The sequence below is a fragment of the Opisthocomus hoazin genome, chromosome 3 (assembly GCF_030867145.1).
Source record: "Opisthocomus hoazin isolate bOpiHoa1 chromosome 3, bOpiHoa1.hap1, whole genome shotgun sequence".
In the NCBI taxonomy this organism is placed as follows: Eukaryota; Metazoa; Chordata; class Aves; order Opisthocomiformes; family Opisthocomidae; genus Opisthocomus; species Opisthocomus hoazin.
Genome location: NC_134416.1, coordinates 55,981,674 through 56,000,003, shown reverse-complemented (window position 1 = coordinate 56,000,003; position 18,330 = coordinate 55,981,674). Strand labels below are relative to the sequence as shown.

At 41.3% G+C, this 18,330-nt stretch overlaps 1 protein-coding gene across 1 annotated transcript; it reads right to left on the bottom strand.

Annotated features, from left to right (window-relative positions):
• Window positions 1-2,420: 2,420 nt before the first annotated feature.
• Window positions 2,421-16,767, bottom strand: CLUL1 (clusterin like 1). The gene is made up of 9 exons (XM_009931418.2): window positions 16,623-16,767; window positions 15,593-15,702; window positions 14,123-14,271; window positions 11,106-11,273; window positions 8,158-8,602; window positions 6,780-6,917; window positions 5,061-5,275; window positions 3,737-3,907; window positions 2,421-2,504 (listed from the first exon to the last, which is right to left on the bottom strand). The coding sequence occupies exons 2-8, from the start codon at window positions 15,693-15,695 to the stop codon at window positions 3,740-3,742; spliced, it is 1,386 nt and encodes a 461-aa protein (XP_009929720.1). The 5' UTR covers window positions 15,696-15,702; window positions 16,623-16,767; the 3' UTR covers window positions 2,421-2,504; window positions 3,737-3,739.
• Between the last annotated feature and the right edge of the window lie 1,563 nt (window positions 16,768-18,330).

Here is an 18,330-nt window from a genome sequence, read left to right as displayed (position 1 = left end):
CCTCCCCCTTCCCCTTCCCTCCCCGCCCGGGCGCGCCTCTGTCCTCGCCGTGGGACATCCGCTCCGCCGCCTCCTGCCTGCGTCGCGCCAGCTGTGGCCGCGCTGAGGCGGGGGCCTGTCTCCGCTCCTCTGTCCCCGTGTAAGCTTCCTCGCCCTCCGCTGGAAATCCTCTCTGGCCCGGGTGGGGCTTGCCGCCCTGACGGAGGGCTGTCTGAGCGCCTAGCCCGAGGCACAGAATCACGGAGTGGTTTGGGTCGGAAGGGACCTGAAAGATCATCCAGTTCCACCCGTCCTGCCGTGGGCGAGGACACCTTCCACTGGACCAGGCTGCTCACAGCCCCGTCCAACCTGGCCTTGAACACTGCCAGGGAGAGGGCAGCCACATCTTCTCTGGGAAACGTGTGCCAGGGCCTCACCACCCTCCTCGTAAACAATTTCTTTCTCATACCTAATCTAAATCTACCCTCTTTTAGCCTGAAGCCATTACCCCTTGGCCTATCACTTCATGCCCTTGTAAAATGTCGCTATCCAGCTTTCCTGTAGGCCCACATCAGGTACGGAAAGGCCGCAATCAGGTCACCCCACAGCCTTCTCTTCTCCAGGCTGAACAGCCCCAACTCTCTCAGCCTGTCCTCAGAGGAGAGGTGTTCCATCCATTCTCCTCCTAGCCTCCCAGCTCTGGAGCCCCCAACATAAGAAGGACATGGATGTGTTGGAGTGGGTCCAGACGAGGGCCACAAAGATGATCAGAGGGCTGGAGTACCTCTCCTACGAGAACAGGCTAAGAGAGTTGGGTCTGTTCAGCCTGGAGAAGAGAAGGCTCTGAGGTGACCTTATAGCAGCCTTCCAGTACCTGAAGGGGGCCTACAGGAAGGATGGAGAGGGACTTTTCACAAGGGTGTGTAGTGATAGGACAAGGGGGAATAGCTGTAAACTAAAAGAGGGCAGATTTAGATTAGATCTTAAGAAGAAATTCTTCACCATGAGGGTGGTGAGGCCCTGGCACAGGTTGCCCAGAGGAGCTGTGGCTGCCCCCTCCCTGGCAGTGTTCAAGGCCAGGTTGGATGGAGCTCTGAGCAACCTGGTCTAGTGGAAGATGTCCCTGCTTATGGCAGAGGGGTTGGAACCAGATGATCTTCAAGGTCCCTTCCAACCCAAAGCATTCTATGATTCTATGTTAAACAGCGCCGGTCCCAGTACCAACACCTGAGGAATGCCACTTCTCTGTGCTCCGAACCACACTGATTCTTCCTTTTTTGCTCCTGACGTGGTGTCCTCTGGAAATTTTCTAGGTATACTTCTCCCTGCTCATCAAACTGTATCTTACAAGTTAAGCATTTTCTAGGAGTCACTTATCACTTAGATAAAGCCCGACTTAATGATGACTGGTGTGATTATAGGAGTTATGACTGCTGATCTCTCATGATTAGGAGCCTGTAATATAGGCATATGTAAGGGAGGTTGAATGGAACAGGGGACTGTGGACTAGAAAGTGCTACTTCTCCTTACGCAGGCAGGAAAACATCTCTTTCCCACTAATTAAAACAATGAAATGGCCTTTTTCTTGCATAAATGAGTATACTTACTTGAATGTATACAAGTAAAGGAAAAGGTAAGGTATAGTTAGGGTATGGTTATTTTTGCACACTCATATCTACTGTAGATGGTTTTGTGCACTTTGAAATGAATACAGTTTATTTAGCAGAGATACAGTTGGAAATGGTGAGTATGACTGTGTGCAAGAAATGCATGGAAATGCCAGAACAGCAAATGAAACCAAATCACCTAGAGCTCTGCTTCTAACTGAGATATATATCAGTTCTTAACCTTTACTATAATTTGCAAATACCATTGCAAGCTAATGTGTATAATCTAGGAAAAAACAAACATCTTTTCTGATAAAGGATTCCCTGCTAATTATGACTCCAGAGGCGAACTACAAGTAAGAAATGCCAAAGGCAGAAGATTTACTCATTAGTGCATATTCAGAAAAGTCATTTAATGTACATAATAAACATCAAAAGCAACTGGAAGAAGAAATGGAACATTTTCATTGGAAAATAATATGCTACATGCATATGGAAATCTGGTTGATTCAGATTTAGCTGAATGTTCAACATCTGTAGGGACCAAGCTTGAAAAGGCTTAAGAATGTGCTTCAATTTAAGTGGGCAGATAGGAATTCTTTGTATGCTTACAGCTGACTATTTCCTTAAATCTTTGCATAACCTGGTTAGCAAGATTACCTAATTTACAACATAAATAATATTTTATTTAAATAAATTAACATTAAAATGGATTTGAATTTGGTTTTTAATTAAAAGTTTTCTGCAGTTTTCATTTGCTAGCTCGTATGTCACAATATTTACTAAGCGAAATTTTATTTATATGCATCTGTTTTAACCACAGTCATTTAACAATTAGCTGTACATTGAGCTTAGGGGTATTTCATCTAAGGAGTGTATACTGGATTTCAGGAAGAAAGATTTCACCCTTCTTCTTTCCTAGGAGAAAAAAAATTATTAAACATTTTGGTTTTAGACTGAGAAAAAGATGTTAGAAAAATAAGTGTTCATCTGCTAAAAAATTTTGAGTCTGACCTCAAAAGAATAACCAGAGTCTGTAAAAAATAATGAAATTTTCTTTTCTTCAGCTACTTTGTTAACGTTGAATCTCTTTTGTGTGCCTCCTGAGACTTCGCTGTGTATTCAGGTTGTGTTTCTCCACTTTATTTGCAGAGGTGAGGATGTCGGGCACCCATGACCTAAAGAGGAACCACGCCTAAATCTAGTACCTCCTCTGAAGATCAAAGGGATGCTGCAATGATTTGCATGTAGGTCTCGCGCCTTTTGCGGCTCTGACCCCTAGTAGAGCCAGCTGTAAGAGTCGGGGGCCACTGGACCTGTGCGTCCCGGAGCCCCCGGGCTTTCCGTGGGTGGCTGGCCAGTCCCACAGCAGCGTGATGCCGCCTGAACCCACCCCGTCTTTCCTGGAGATTCCCCATGGGATTGCAGAGTACGAAGCATTGTTTTTCCCTGCCTCTCTTCCTGGTTCTTCTCTTCCTGTCTGGAACTCTCTTAAGCATGGAGAGAGGCCCCTGTGAGCCCTTTCTGCAAGAATGGTTACAAGTCCGTAAGAAGAATCTTTTTGTGCACGTTCCTACGAGTCAAACTGCAGACTCTGTTAACGCTTCATCTGAGCAGAGCACTGCTAATGGGATAATGTTATGGCAAGACAGCTCTTTCAACTCCTGGTGCTGATTCTAACTTTGCACTCCTTTCTCGTAAAAAATAACAAGGAGCATCCTCTTAAACACCACCTAAAACAAAAACCATAATGAGTAGTGGTAATTCCAGTTCATTCATGATTAATGAGCACAAAGACATGGTTTCTGATGCCAAGGCTCTACACTGTGGTTGGGAGGCAATTCTTTTCTGAAGGAACATTCATCATCACATTACCTCATCCCAGATATTGCTTAAAGATTGAGGGTTTCACAGTTAAAAGAAGTCAAGTCTTTTAATATCATCATGTCTGTGTTTTGGAGGCTAGAACATTAAGCATTTGTTTTTGTTTTCCATAATGCTTGTGTTTGTCTCTCAATCAGTGTGTCCTTTCTGAGGAGACAGTCTGAAATATACCATGACTGAATCCTGTTCCAATTAAAGTTTATTGCGATGTAAACACCTCCTATAAAGAATTGCATTCTCTACGAAAGGAGAAAGAATGAACTTACCACTTAAAAATTCTGCTTATATAGTTGCAGTGCTTTCCCAGCTATGTATTCGATGAATTCAGCACTCTTTGGGTCTAAGCTGGGAGGAACTTTAATGGTGAAAGTAGGTGAAGTCAGAATATTCACGTCTACCATGGTTTCATTTTTACTGGAGGCATCCCCAGGTACCACCTAGAAGAGAGCAAATCAGTACTTTAGACACTACAGACTACTGCATACTTTCAGTGTTGTTTGTCCCAACTGTGCCTACTGTCTTTAATAAGAGAGAATTAAATAGAAGAGTATTTTAAACTTGTCTACCTTCTTTAAATTACTTTCTTCTGAAAAGACAGTGGGTGTCTGAATTTGTGCCAAAGCTTATTGTAGGCAGTGGGAAGAGCTGACATGGCACTGCAAGACCATATTAAAGAACTGCATGTTAATATTTATACCATGAACTACATGTATAAAGAGCTTCTGATCTCCTAATGAAAACCTGTGTGTGAGGCGTCCCACTAATTTCAAGACAAAGGTTGTGTGACTGAAGTTATTAATTCCTATGTGTTTTTCTAAACCAGACTTAATTCTGTAGTTTTATTTTTCTAGAGTGTCTCAGACTTGGTTGGGAAAATGTGCTTAAATATTGGCTGTCCCCTTGTTCCTGATTTTGTGCTTTTTGGTGGACTGATCAATCATTTCAGATAAAGTTTTGTAGTAATAGTAGTACATTGGATTTCTGAGTTGGAAGGGAGAATAGGATTTGTCCCTGGACCAGGAAAATGGATTGAATTTATTCTTGTGTGTGAGATACACACAACTTGAATATATTCTTTTGTGTGAGATACAGTTAATCATGACATCCTTCTGGGAATATTGGCAGATGCTATTAAAGATATGCAGCTTCCACTGCAATAACCTGCACAACATTTGCCACCTTTGAGCTTTGGGATACACAGGTAGAGACGTAGACGTATTACTAGATATTCAGTCATCCAGTGAGGATGTGTTACTGACTGGTACAGTCAAATTTATCTGGGAAGGTAATCTGAGGCCAGCCAAAGCTGCCAGTGTCAATTTACTCCTATCAGACGGTGATTCAGGTTAGCCTATCAGCCATCCATCTGACGAAAAGGATTTAGAAGAACATAGTTTTTAATCTCTGGAGTTTCGGCCCATCGAGGGATTATCAAGCATATATAAATTCAAGATGATCAGGAACTTTGTGTTGTGAAAACCAAACATTACACGTTTACAAACATCCACAATCACCAAGAGCGTAAGTATGAGCAAAGCATAGGTCAAAGACAGCGCTGTGCAATAGTTCTCTTCAGAAGATAACCCTTACCTTAACTATATTGAAAATGTTTTCTGGTCCAATGGTCGCGTTGGATAACTCAGACACCCACCCAAATCTTTCTTTCATTTTGTTCAACAAGTAGGAAGTGTCTTCTGTATGACGCTGAACCACCTGCAGAATCTGCTCATACTGCTCCCCCGAGAGATTAACCAGCTTAAAGGCTTCATCAAACTTGATGTGCAGTTCGGGAACGTTTGGGCAATCTGTTAGAAGGGACAGCCAGCGTGAAGGTTGTAGGAAAGTAGTACATCTTGTACCTTATCTTTTCTGTGTGAAGTATGGAAAACTGTAAAAAAATCTCACAAGGGGAATGATGTTTTGGGTTGGTGTTTAAATAATGCTAAAAAAAAAAGAGTAGTTCTTGATACTTTGATAGATTTAGTTTAGGCTCATAATGATTAAACGGATTAATTACCCCATTTGCTGTATTACAATGACTTACCAAGTACTTTAAGATTTATATCATATTTCACGGCAATAGATTTTCTATTATGCTAAATAAGAACTTGTATATTTTCCACACAGCAGCTTCATAATTTCCTTATACGCTATCCTTTGTTTTAATTGCTTGTATTCCTTTGTCATTCCATCCCAAGTATATAGGTTATTGCAAGAAAGCCCGTAATGTATGTTAGTGTTCCTGTTGTGTTAAGGCCTAATATTTATCTAACAATAGCTAGACACTACATGTGACTAGTATCATCTGCCATGAATTCGGAACTGAAGATTGAGGGGTTTTTTCTTTACTAAAATATGGACTTTAAACAAGGACATTAAATTATTCCTGTACAAAAATTACCATGGACAAATTCAATTTCTTCTCTGTCAAATAAAACTGTCAAGGGACACCTTTAGGCTGATAGTACAGTAACCACAGATACAAACTAGTATCTGTAATACACGGTTGTAGACTATAAGCTATTTTTAGTGAGATGGAAGTGGTCCGATATTCTTTTCAAATCTTTCAAAAATGTGTCATTGGATCATTAATATTTACCACACTGGAGATATTCTAAAGACATTTGGGTTTAAGTATATTCTGTGGCTCTTGAGACCTAAATAATTCTGGAAACACAGATGTGTTACACTGCAGCAGGAGTCCTGAGAGCAGTTCTAGGTGATGGAGTCTGAATTTATTCCCGCTGCCCGTGGAGTGTGCATATCAGAGCTTTGCCGTCTCCTCATGTACTGACAAACAGTCCTCTTTTTGTCCTTCATGTCAGCCCTGTTTGCTGATATGGTTCAACAAAGAATTGCAGGCTCTGCAGCGCTTGCTTTCCGTGTGAGGAGCTGAATGCTACCTGACCTTACATCTGGTTGTCTGCAGGAGAGGCGAGTGTCAGGAGTCTGACCTGCTCCTCACTTTCTGCTCAGCACTTCTGCACCCAGGCAGGACCAATTACTGCTGCTCTTGCTTCTCTGTTGGATGGCAACCAACAAAATATGTAGGTATTTCGCTATGGAGTGTAGAACTTCTCTTTAGGCCTCCAGCGGTATGTTAGCAACTGAGTTATACTGACACTCGGTGGAGACAGTGGGGAAAGGTGATTGAAATCATCTGGGATGAGGAATAGCTATAGTAAAAACTCAGTGACCGAATGTTAAAGCCCAAAACTATTGAAACAACACGGTAGAAAATGACAGCCTCAGAATCTACCAAGCAATGATCAACGCATTACAGAAATAAATCGGAAAATAGCTATTTACCATGCAAAAGATTGTCTTGACATTGCTGGCATCTCTCATGATACTGCAGGCATCCAGAGGAGTTCTCCCGAAGCTCCCTGCACAGCGGCCTGCGGCGCCCTGACACAATTTTTGAGAACATGCCACTTCTGTCAGGATCTACAATGAAGTCACAGTATTTTTAGACTTCCATTAAGCTGAGGGTCTTGATGAATATACATTTGTTACCTACTCTGTGTGCTAGAATATAATTTCTTTCCCTTAATCTCAAATATCTGCTATAACCCCTCCCCCCCAAAAAAAAAGTAATAAAACATGAACAAGTAGAAGTCAGGAGAAGACAGAAATAATGTTTTCTTTCAAGAAATTCATTCCACTATAGTATATTCCCTTATAAAGGCATAGTGGTGCATTCCCCACTAACAGCCAAACAATTGCTAATATTATTATGCATTATTATGACAGCATGCAAGTTCTGAGAAGTTTTTTTTACCCTGAGAAGTCAAGGTGTTTCGTAATCATGTACAGCTAGATGTGAGCACAGTACCATAGCTTTTTTTCTGAGGTAACATGGGTCATGATGCAGGAATAATTAAAAAACACTGTTGAAGAATCACCTAACTTCGTATTTCCTGACGACCATATAATGGTTACGTCACCTGCTACTCAGAGATGTGGCATGTGCTGACTGTGATCTCCTTACCGACAGGCACTAGCATGCATTTGAATGATGCCGGTTTTTCTATTTGCACTAGTAAGACATGGAGGATAATGTTTATTTGTATTCTAAAAGTTAACCATAGGTTTTTTCCTCCATTGAGAGTTACCACCTGAAACCAACATTATGCCCAGAATATTTCTGGTCACTGGAAAACCTGATGGCTGGTTTGTGTTCAATTAGCACGCTGCACTGCTGCAGTGGCATAGAACAGGGCTTGCAGCTGTCTGTGAGCTTAATGTCATTTGGCAAGGGCAGCGGTATGCCTTGACATCTCACAGAATCACTCTATTTTTTTAGAACTGGTGACATGTCAGTATGTTATAATACAAATCATATCCTGACAAATGCTGAGATCGGGCCTGTCAGCCAGCCTTACGAAGACATGCATCTTGTCATGAATTCAAGAGTCCTGAGGAACTCCTGCAAATGCTGTGAAAATCAGGCTGTGTAGAACCCCTGTGTCTCCCTGCAGCATTCCTCTGAGATTTCCAGGTGATTTGTACATTTTAATTTCACTGATAAAGTTATCCTTGACCCATGCCTGTTTAACCAAGAAAGCCTCCAGAGTTTTAATACCGCATCTCACACTAACATACCGCAAATTCAACCAGAGTTTAGCAGTCCTGAGGGGTTCGATGTCATTGCCAGTGCAGTTAATTTTCATTTTCTAACACTTGCCTTTGGTTTGTTCTGGCACATCTCTTCTATTATCTCTGTATTCGTCAAATACTTCGGTAATCACCTCACTGACACCTTCAAACACCGTCTTACTGAAATCAAAAACTGTCTGTAAGAAGCCAGGTATACCCCAGCCTTTCTGTGAGCCGTCATTTCTGGTGGTGTCCTCAGGTAGAGCTGGCATACTGGGGAACTCATTCAAGTTCAGATCAGACATGAAATACATCTGAAAAGACTGGTCAAATTCTTTTTGCATCTGCTTGAAAAAAATGAAACTTCTGTCAAATATTGAGCCCATGTCTGATAATAGTTTGCTAAACAAGTCTTCCATTTTTGCTAGCTGGGTATCCTCTTTCTCAGGCTTTTCATTAAACTGGATGTCTTTTCCTTGATCCTCATGAAAAGTAAAAATGAGTGGAGGTATTTTCCTCAAAAAATCTTCGACCTGTGTGTGAGAAGGAGATAGATCAGCTGCCTGACAAGTTGCGAGTTTTTCATCTCTCAGGGAAGTAGCTCTAATTTTTCTCTTTCAAATATCCATAGAAACAATGCCCTCTTAATAACAGCAATCACAGCATATTCTCCAAAGTAATTTAAGAGTGAAAGTACATCCAGTCCAAATCATTAGCTCCAAATCTGGAGTAAGAGGGTTGCCAGTTTGCCTTTAATCTGTGGAGGCTCAAAGTCAGTATCAGCGTTTGGGTTTCTTCCAACGTACAATTCGGACTTCGTCTTGGAAACATTTCTGTTGTACTTACGCGCAGTGTAGGGAACAGAAGGCAGTTGTTCTTGCTGTGATCCATAACCACCCTACCCTCTCTCACCAATAGCCAAGTCCTCATGTTCTTATGCAAACTGAAACCCGTTAAAATCAATGAAACTGTGGCTCCAAGTCCATCGTCTGATGATGGAAGAGACCAAGTGTGGACTCTGCTTTACAGAGTTACCACTCCCTGGGTCTCGGCCACTGTTTCCCTGCTCTGTGCTTAACGCACTGCCTTCTCCTGAGCAAATGCAGTGTTCTGTGGAGCCACGCTTCATGGCATCAGAAAACTGGTCAGGGTTAAGGAGCACCCTGCCAAACATACAGATGTCCATATACATATACGTATACATACACATGCACCTACACATACACTTATGCTTTTTGTTTTTAAATCAGGTCAGCTGCTTGATCTGACCGCTGGTGCAGCTCAGAGGGAAGGTGAGTTGAGAAATGGCACTGCAGGAGCAGCCTAAGCCAGTATTGCCCCTGCTGCCTCTGTGTCATCAGCCACAGCTATTGCCTGTCCCCTTTTTTTGAGACGATGTAGGTCACAATACATTTCTCACTTTGAATGCTTCAAATGAACCATATAGCTCACTGAGGAAGTTACCAAGAGGGTCAAAGGCGGTTACAGGGCAGCATATAACTTTTACTGTGATAAACTCTCCTTCCCCTCTACACTGCCCTGGTGAGGCCTCATCTGGAGTACTGTGTCCAGTTCTGGGCTCCCCAGTTCAAGAAGGATGAAGAGCTACTGGAGAGAGTCCAGCGGAGGGCTACAAGGATGGTGAGGGGACTGGAGCATCTCCACTACGAGGAGAGGTTGAGGGAACTGGGCTTGTTCAGCCTGAAGAAGAGAAGGCTGCGAGGGGACCTTATAAATGCCTACAAATATCTGAAGGGTGGGTGTCAGGAGGATGGGGCCAAGCTCTTTTCAGTGGTGCCCAGTGACAGGACAAGGGGTAATGGGCACAAACTGAGGCACAGGAAGTTCCGTCTGAACATGAGGAGGAACTTCTTCTCTCTGAGGGTGACGGAGCACTGGAACAGGCTGCCCAGGGAGGTTGTGGAGTCTCCTTCTCTGGAGATATTCAAGACCCGCCTGGACAAGGTCCTGTGCAGCCTGCTGTAGGTGACCCTGCTTCGGCGGGGGGGTTGGACTAGATGACCCACAGAGGTCCCTTCCAACCCCTACCATTCTGTGATTCTGTGATTCTGTGATTCTGTGAATTTCTGCCTGACATCCGCAGACTCCTGAAAGTCCAAGAGATACATTTGAGATATCCTTGAGAGGTATCTAAAAAGTCAAAAGTATCACCAGTACTCTTATATTTAATATCTTTGACATTTTTACCTGAATAAGAATATGCACAAATGTTATATACCTTTATTCTAAAGCTTGTCACTTCTGAAACACAGCATGTTTAATTTTTAAGTTATTGCATTTTTCAGTGCCTGGGGATGTGAAAGCTAGGTAATCTGGCTAAAATTTCAGTAGCGGTAATTGTGCAATTTCGGTTGCTAAGCTGCACTTAAAGCATATGCCCAAATAAAAAATGAGATTAAAATTTTGTTAAATCTTGTAATAATAATGTGCCAGCCATGAAAGCATATTTTCTTTCTGGTAGAACTATGGGAATCTCCTTTGCTGACAGTTTCCTTTACTAAAAAACAGTTAAGCATTTTACAGCTATTTTGTTACTTAAAGAGTAGATTTTAAATAAAATTAATTTAGGAAAGAATGATGTGGTATAGGTAGGTGATTTTTTTTCCCATGGAACTTTGCTAACTATGGCTACACTTTTAACTCTGCTGATTTTCAGATGGACCGTAAGGAATCTATGGGGTATTATTCACAAACAGTTTTTGAGCATCTTAATGCAAGTCCTACTGTGAGAGACAACACTGTAGATCTGGAGTGACTCTGTTGGAGTTAGGGGAATAATCAGCATCCGTGGAGTCATGCCAGGGTGCAACCCAACTCATTTTGGCTCAGTGTTCAATGAATATAATTGCATGTAATCTCTGCCATATAACTTCCCATTTCCAGACCCTCCAAATCAAATGAATGTTAGTAACCTGATACAACTGGCAGATCTGGTCATTGAGAAAATAAGATGTGCTCTCTCTAAACAGCTAGGTGAATTCAATAGTATTTCCCAGATACAAAATTTCTTCCTACCTTTCTTCTAAATGTTGACAAACCATGTTTGCAAGTTGTATAATATCTCATGCAGGTACTTTCTAAACAAGATTCACATTCATCCCACAAATTTTTCAAGGATACTTGACATTGTCTTTCTTCTTCTTCTAATCTTTCCTTTACTTCGTCCATGAGTCGCAAGGCTTGCTAAGTAAGAAAAAAGATTCTGTTGAGGGCAATTTTCAGATTAATAGTCTAAATACTTATCCCAGTGTTGATCACTCATTTTAGCAACTTACTGTTCCTATTTTTGCTAATCCCTACCGTTAGGGTGTGTTGTCTTCTCAACTGCAGTCACATATGGAGGGAACTGAAAATTGAAAAACTTTTCTGTATAGTGTTGCTTTGATGTCATTCTCTCAGAGGACACATCCTTCAAAACCAAATGGATCTCTAGAGTCTACCTGGATCTTTGAGATTATGAAAAAAACAATGTCGTCCTGGGCAAGAAGCATTCAACGTCTCACAAGGTCATGTGCTCAACTTGTATGTTTTTTCCTACCTATCGTATTTGTAGTATTCATCTGCTCCACAAACAGTCCTTTTCTGTTGCTTTGCTCTGTTCTTTAAGGGAGTGATATTTCATGAGGCTAGGCCCTTGCTGTGCATAAATTCTTGCTCTAATACAGAAATATGTAGAAGTATAGCATTTCCTCTGTTTGGGGATTATAGTAATCAACAGATCGTAGTGAGGGGGTTTCTTCCTGCTGTTGTGGAAGTGTGAGGCACTTCTTCCATACTGAAGGGAAACAAGATGCATTTTACAAAGCTGCTTTGTTTATTTCATTCGTCATCAGGTAGAGCACAAAGTTGAGCAGTTCAGAAGCGTTTTAGAATAGACTTGGCAATGAAAAGACAGAAGACTCTTTGCTGTTGAAGTAGATTGCACATCGTTAATATCTTTCTGCCAGTAAAAGACATTTTAATAGTTTAGGTTTCCAAACAATGTTCCAGGTTGTTCCTAAGTATGACAGAAACCTTGTAATGGGTCAGTCTTATTCCTTTCTGGCAGTATTTCAATAGGGAAAAGAAAACTTTTGTCAGAATGTGCCTGGTGGAGATGGTAACCATGGTATTCGTAGTCTATGTTTAATTGTTTTCTGGCCTTTGTAATACATTTATACAGTGTTTTATGAACTCCCACTGTGGATGTAAGTTCTGTGTAAATGAAATCATCCAGTCAGAACTAACAACAGCGTAGATAATGGAAGTGCACTGGTGTTCCTAAAGATGTTAGAAAGCTATTCATCAGGTACTTTTTGGCTTGTTAATACAAATAGTTTAAACTAACTACCAGATATAAGGCCAAGAGGGAATTTTCTTTTAGGTTCACCAAAAGCAATAGTTAGGGACTACAAGGGCATGTAGCAATAGGACAAGGGGTAATGGCTTTAAAGTGAAAGAGGGTAGATTTAGATTAGCTATAAGGAAGAAATTCTTTCCTATGAAGGTGATGAGGCACTGGCACAGGTTGCCCAGAGAAGCTGTGGCTGCCCCAGCCCTCTAAGTATTCAAGGCCAGGCTGGATGGGGCTTTGAACAACCTGGTCTAGTGGAAGGTGTCCTCGCCCATGGACAGGGAGTTGGAACTAGATGATCTTTAAGGTCCCTTCCAATCCAAACCATTCCATATGATCTTTGTATTTTTTTAAATATACAGTAATTTCTGTTTCTCAGGATTATCTGAGCATGTGGCTCAGCCTAGGCGTTGCACTAGGACATTGGAAATTCCTCTGATCCCCTGTACTTTCTCTAGAGCACATTATAATTAGTGGCTTTGACAGTTTTCTGAAGGTCTGAAGTTTGAAAAGGAAGCTGGGCAACATCTTGTGGCCTGAGGTATATAAAGACGTGCAGGGCAGAGCTGCTGGACCTTCTGCATGAAACACCTTTATACAGTTGTTTGCAGTTGCCTTGGTGTGAATTCAGTGAAGAAGGAGATTTCTGGAAATAAGCTGTAAGTGCAATACTCTATTCAACACGTTGTTGCAGCAGCTCTGGCTTCTGGATGTTACAAAACTCAGGTTCTCTTTCTAATATTTGAGTCCACATACAGCGTTTAATGACTCCTTTTACTGCAGAAATTCTGCATTTCTACATGGTGGTCGCCATAAGCTTGACTATGCCTAGGCAGCTGATGGTTACCTCCCAGCTGCAGAATAAAGTGAGAGAGCTCAAATCTCGAGGAAGGCTGTGACAGTTAACATGTTTTACCTTGCAGCTGGAATGGACTGAGCGAAGTAACATGGTAGTTAGTGGTTACTCAGCTGTATTTTGTCCTAGTGCTCACTCTTTCAGTTTAATTTCAGAAATAGCTTAGACATTCAGCCACAGGCAAAAAATAACAGCATGCCACTTGGTTAGAAAGCTGTATTTCTAAGGAAAGATGGAAACTCTTCACCTCTAGCTTTCAAAAGAATGGCACAATCTGCCAGAGGCACCAGTGAGGCAGGTGCTGCTTTTGTTCAGTGCCTTATTCCAGCACAGTCTGAAAGCTTCCCTCAGGGTAGAAGCCTCAGTCTGCCAGGGTTCTGCCAGCAGGCAAGCTCTTTCTTAAGAAACTGGCAAATATAAATTAATACTTTAAATTCTTCTGAAATGTGAACATCCGGGTTCCTGATGGGCTAGTAAAGGATGTCTCTTGGCCCAGCCGCAGCTTCCAAGAGACAGGCAGTGAGAACCCCTGCAGAGGTGCCATAAGAGTTCTTTTCCACTAGTGAGAGAAAGGGGCAGAAGCAAATTTCCTATCAAACCTCTGACCACATAAAGAGATGTATGCTGCTCAGAGTGTACATACGATGTGGTTTACATTCTTCCCAGAAAAAGGGAGACACCAAGGGATCCCTTCCAGGTTGTTTGTGTGCCTAAGCACAGTGGCATGCTGTACTAATTCCAGGAGGCAGAATAAAGCCACGTACAACCTGCCTCATCTTTGATTAAAAATAGCCACAACTTAGCAGAAACACAAACAAAAAACCCCAGATGCACTTCAGTTACCTGTTTTTCTTCACTGCTCTTCTTCAAGGTTTTCATCAGATCTACGTGCTTGTCTTCATTTCTTTCCATCATGATTTTCATCTGCTTAATGCCAATCAAAGCTTTCTTTACCTCTTCATCTACATACTTCTCTCCAACTTCAGATAATACTAAAAAAGCCAAATTATACAGTGACTTAATCAGTTTTTGACGCTATCACAAATTGTCATGCACTGACAACGAAGGAGAATGAAACAGCTCTGTTTCCCTACGGTTGCAGAGCCAAATCTTGAGATAGAGAATGCTGAATAACACAGAACCAAGGCAATTTCCGTCAGAAAAGAATCTGTCCCAGAGCCCTTCCCAGTGATTGGCTGGGTGTAACTCAAGCTTTATACTCATTTGTCCCACTGCTGGTCACTGAACTGCGGAACAGTTGAGGTTGGAAGGCAGCTCTGGACAGTATTGAGTCCGACGCCCCTGCTCAAGGCAGGGTCAACCAGAGCAGGTTGCTCAGAACCTCATCCTGGGTTTTGGATATCTCCAACGATTACTCATCAGTTTTCTAATGCCATAACCTATATATTTATCTTTTATCTGAAAGCAGCCTGTGACAGCTTCCCTTTAGATTTTGAAAACGTAAATTACAGGTGCCTTCAGCTTGCTTTCATAAGAATGCAATCTCTAGACTTCCTGTGAAGTAATGATCATAGAGTTTTAGTGGTGAAAGCCCGGGTTGGCCCACACATTGCACCTCGAAGCTCTGCGTGATTGCCTGTCGTTTATCTGTACTTGTTCCCTTTGCAGAAATATCCTCAATATCACTGGAGCTATACAAAACAAACAATGAACACATCACCCTGAGACTGCCAAAAGTACATGTCAGTCATTTTTTCCTTTAGAACTTTGTTCCCCTCCCCTAACTTTTTATTTATTGCAGAAATATTATTAACATAGATTGAAGCAAAGGAATATTTAGTGGCTGATCCTCTTGGGATTCCTGTCCACAAAAGAAAGCCGTGCTTAAAGGTGACTATGTGCAGAATAGCTGCTTTTATTCTAAACTAAGTAATTTCTTTTTTCTTTTTTTTTAAATAACCATCTTTCCAGTGAAGTATGTGATTGTAGAGTAAACATTTTCAAGATTATTTAAACAAACAAAATAATTCAAAATCTGTTGAATTGAATTTCGGGTTCAGTTTATATTCTAATGATTTATGAGGGACCAAATAACCTATAAAAATGCTGTAAATACTTTTTTGTAAAGGGGTGCTTATCTGTTAATCCCATTACTTTCTCATCCTGGTTGTTGTTATCTCCCCATTGTGTGCGTGTGGATGCATGTAGTCAGCTGTATGATGGTTTCTAAACTCCACACATGAGAGCGGATCCTCTTGACCCCAGTGGGTGTAGAAGTCAAATTACACCAGGAGACTGAAGGCCTGGGCCCAGGGGCTTCCAGCACACCCCTGGTAAGAAAAACATACATACGTTTCAGGTTTTCCCGGAGATTCATTTCCTCCTGCCTTGTTGGTGCACACTGATGACCTTTCAGCCATAGCACATATATTATAAATAACCAGGAGGACTTCATGTTTTTTCTGTGAAAGAAGCAGGTAAGTGCAGTTAAATGTAAGCATCTTCATGATGCTGAAATTCCTAGATGTGAGGTTTACTAAGTGTTATACATGTTCGCATTACTTTTGACTTTAACTAGGGCTTCTGAGATCTATAACATGCACCTAAATTCTACTGTTAGTGAAAACATATGAATAAGAAGCTTGACCTCGTTTGTAATCTATTCAGACTAACTAGATGAATTCCACTGAGTTTGCACAGTAGTGTAATAGAATCAGGACACACATATATAGATAATAGCCCAAAAGCTTATGCAGCTCAGTCTGTCCCTTTTCTACCTTGTGAAACACAATAATTACCAATCCCACGTTATGTTCTTAATTCATATTAGAAATGTATCCTCACTAAACTTGTTACCAAATTTAAAAAGGGAAATTTCTAGAATGTTTTTCCCTTCCTTGTCTCCAGATATACATTTCCTTTCATTGTCCTTCAGGATAATACTTAATATAGCAGATGCAATAATATGTGTGCCAAGAAATTGGCAATTAGAGCAGTTTTGTAAACAAAAACATCAGCAATTGAAAGAAATTCCTACAAAAGAAGGGAAAGAAATGCCATTTTCTTTATTTCCCTCTGAAGAGCAGTTAGAGGAGAAAGGTTTATTTTTCAGAAATCGTGCAACTACGCTTTATAGTTCTTATCTGATTATGTGAATGCAGTACTTAAGTGCCTTCTTGTTAGCCGGTATAGCTTTCCTGGAGGTGCAGTAGTCAGCTGCAAGTGCAGATGTAAATTAAGAGCCTGGATTTATTTATAGCCTGGATTTACTTCTATAGTTACTTGCATATTGTACCTTTACATTCATAGGAAAGAAAAATTAACTTTGCAAAAAAACGCAAACCCATTACCAAATAAAATTAAAAAACCCCAACATATTTACCATGAATACCGAAACACCTCCTCTGCAAAATTGCTCCCCGCGTCAGGAAGGGGTCGGACTGTGTTCTGATCTAATTGCTGGGAGTGTCGGGGATTTTGCCATGTTCTACTTATCCGATGAGAAGGTACTTAATCCTATTAACAGGACGTTTTGTCATTCGGCTGGAAGATTTTGCGTGTATGGGACTTTGTGCTCCTCGCTGTGGGCAAAACCACTAGGGGGAGCGTTGGGCAGAATTGCGTAATTAATGTCATCTGGATCTGCTATTTTTCTGTCAGTGGTAGCCGTTCGTTTTACTAGCTCTTCCATCGTCTTGCTTTTTACCTTAGGAGACATCTGCAGCTTGTGTTCTTAGTGAAATTGTTACAATTAATTTGGCTAAAAATAGCTTCCAAAGTTTAATCTCTTCAGTGAAGTTTTAGTTTGCTATAAAAAACACTGGATTACATAATGGCCTTCTTTGTACACCTTCTGGAGATATAGAAATCGAGAAACATTCAGGAATCCAGATGCAGGCTGGCATATGAGTAGAGTCTCAAATGAGATAATCAAACAGTGGCATTTTGTACATCATTATGCTTGCTAATGTTTTGGGGATTTGTGCTCTTAACAATTTTCTTCAGTTAATCCATGTATGCAAAATATGTCTCGGATCTGACCTGCATGAACTTGTGGATACTTTGAAATGAGATGTTTAAATGCTAACTGATGCTTGAGACAAAATACGGACAAGTATTGTTAGCAAGTCATATCCCACCTTGTGATATTCAGCAATAACGGTCCCTTGAAGTCAAAGAGGAGGCAGGGAACGTAGATGTCTGTAGCTTATGGTCTGTAACAGCATGTTTAAAACATCCCATTTGTTTTTGTTTACCTCATAGTTCATGAAAACATATTGATGATTGATGGCTAAGATCTATCATGATTAATGCTGCTTAGGCATGAGATTTGAGGGTTTTACTTTCAAACACGTTATCAGGAGGAGTGGACAACCTGTTAGCTCCAGTGAGAACTGCAAGTCCTCAATTTGCATTAAAAATTAAGATAGCTCCACTCTTATTTTCTGAAAATGATGGATGGGAGGGGAATGTGTATTTTGCTTTAATATATATGAATTGCTGGCTCACTGAAATGCTGCTGACTCCTTGACCAAGACTCATCATGACACAAAACCTTTCAAATTGCTTTTGTGGCAATACCAAGCAGGCACCCTTGCAGACTTTGCAATCCCTTGGCCAGACTGTTTGTTAAGCACCCCTGGGTCTTGGGCTGAAGTGAAAGGGGCAGTCTCTCTGGGCCTCATGCTTAGCCCAGGATAAAGAGTAAATGGAAAATACATTTGCACAAAGGAAGACAGTCTATTACAGACACTTTTGAAACGCATATAATTAGCCTACATGTGTAATGAATCCTTACAGAGACTTTAATCTTTCACTGCAAGGGTTTGCCCTCTCATTTCTGGCATTTATCTTTGCTAATATTCACTTACTAGCAAAAGTTACTGCTGGCCTTTCTGGTCCTGACTTGATACAGAGAAAGCTTTGCTTGATCCAGAGTAAAAAGGGCAGTTTCAACACATTGCTCATAGTTCACAGGAATTTGCAAGAAAGCAGACAGTCTCAGCGCTGCAGGGAGGGAGAGCAGCACTGGAGAGAGGGAGAGACTGGAGGCTGCTGCTGGCACAGATCTCACATCTCATTTTCAGAAT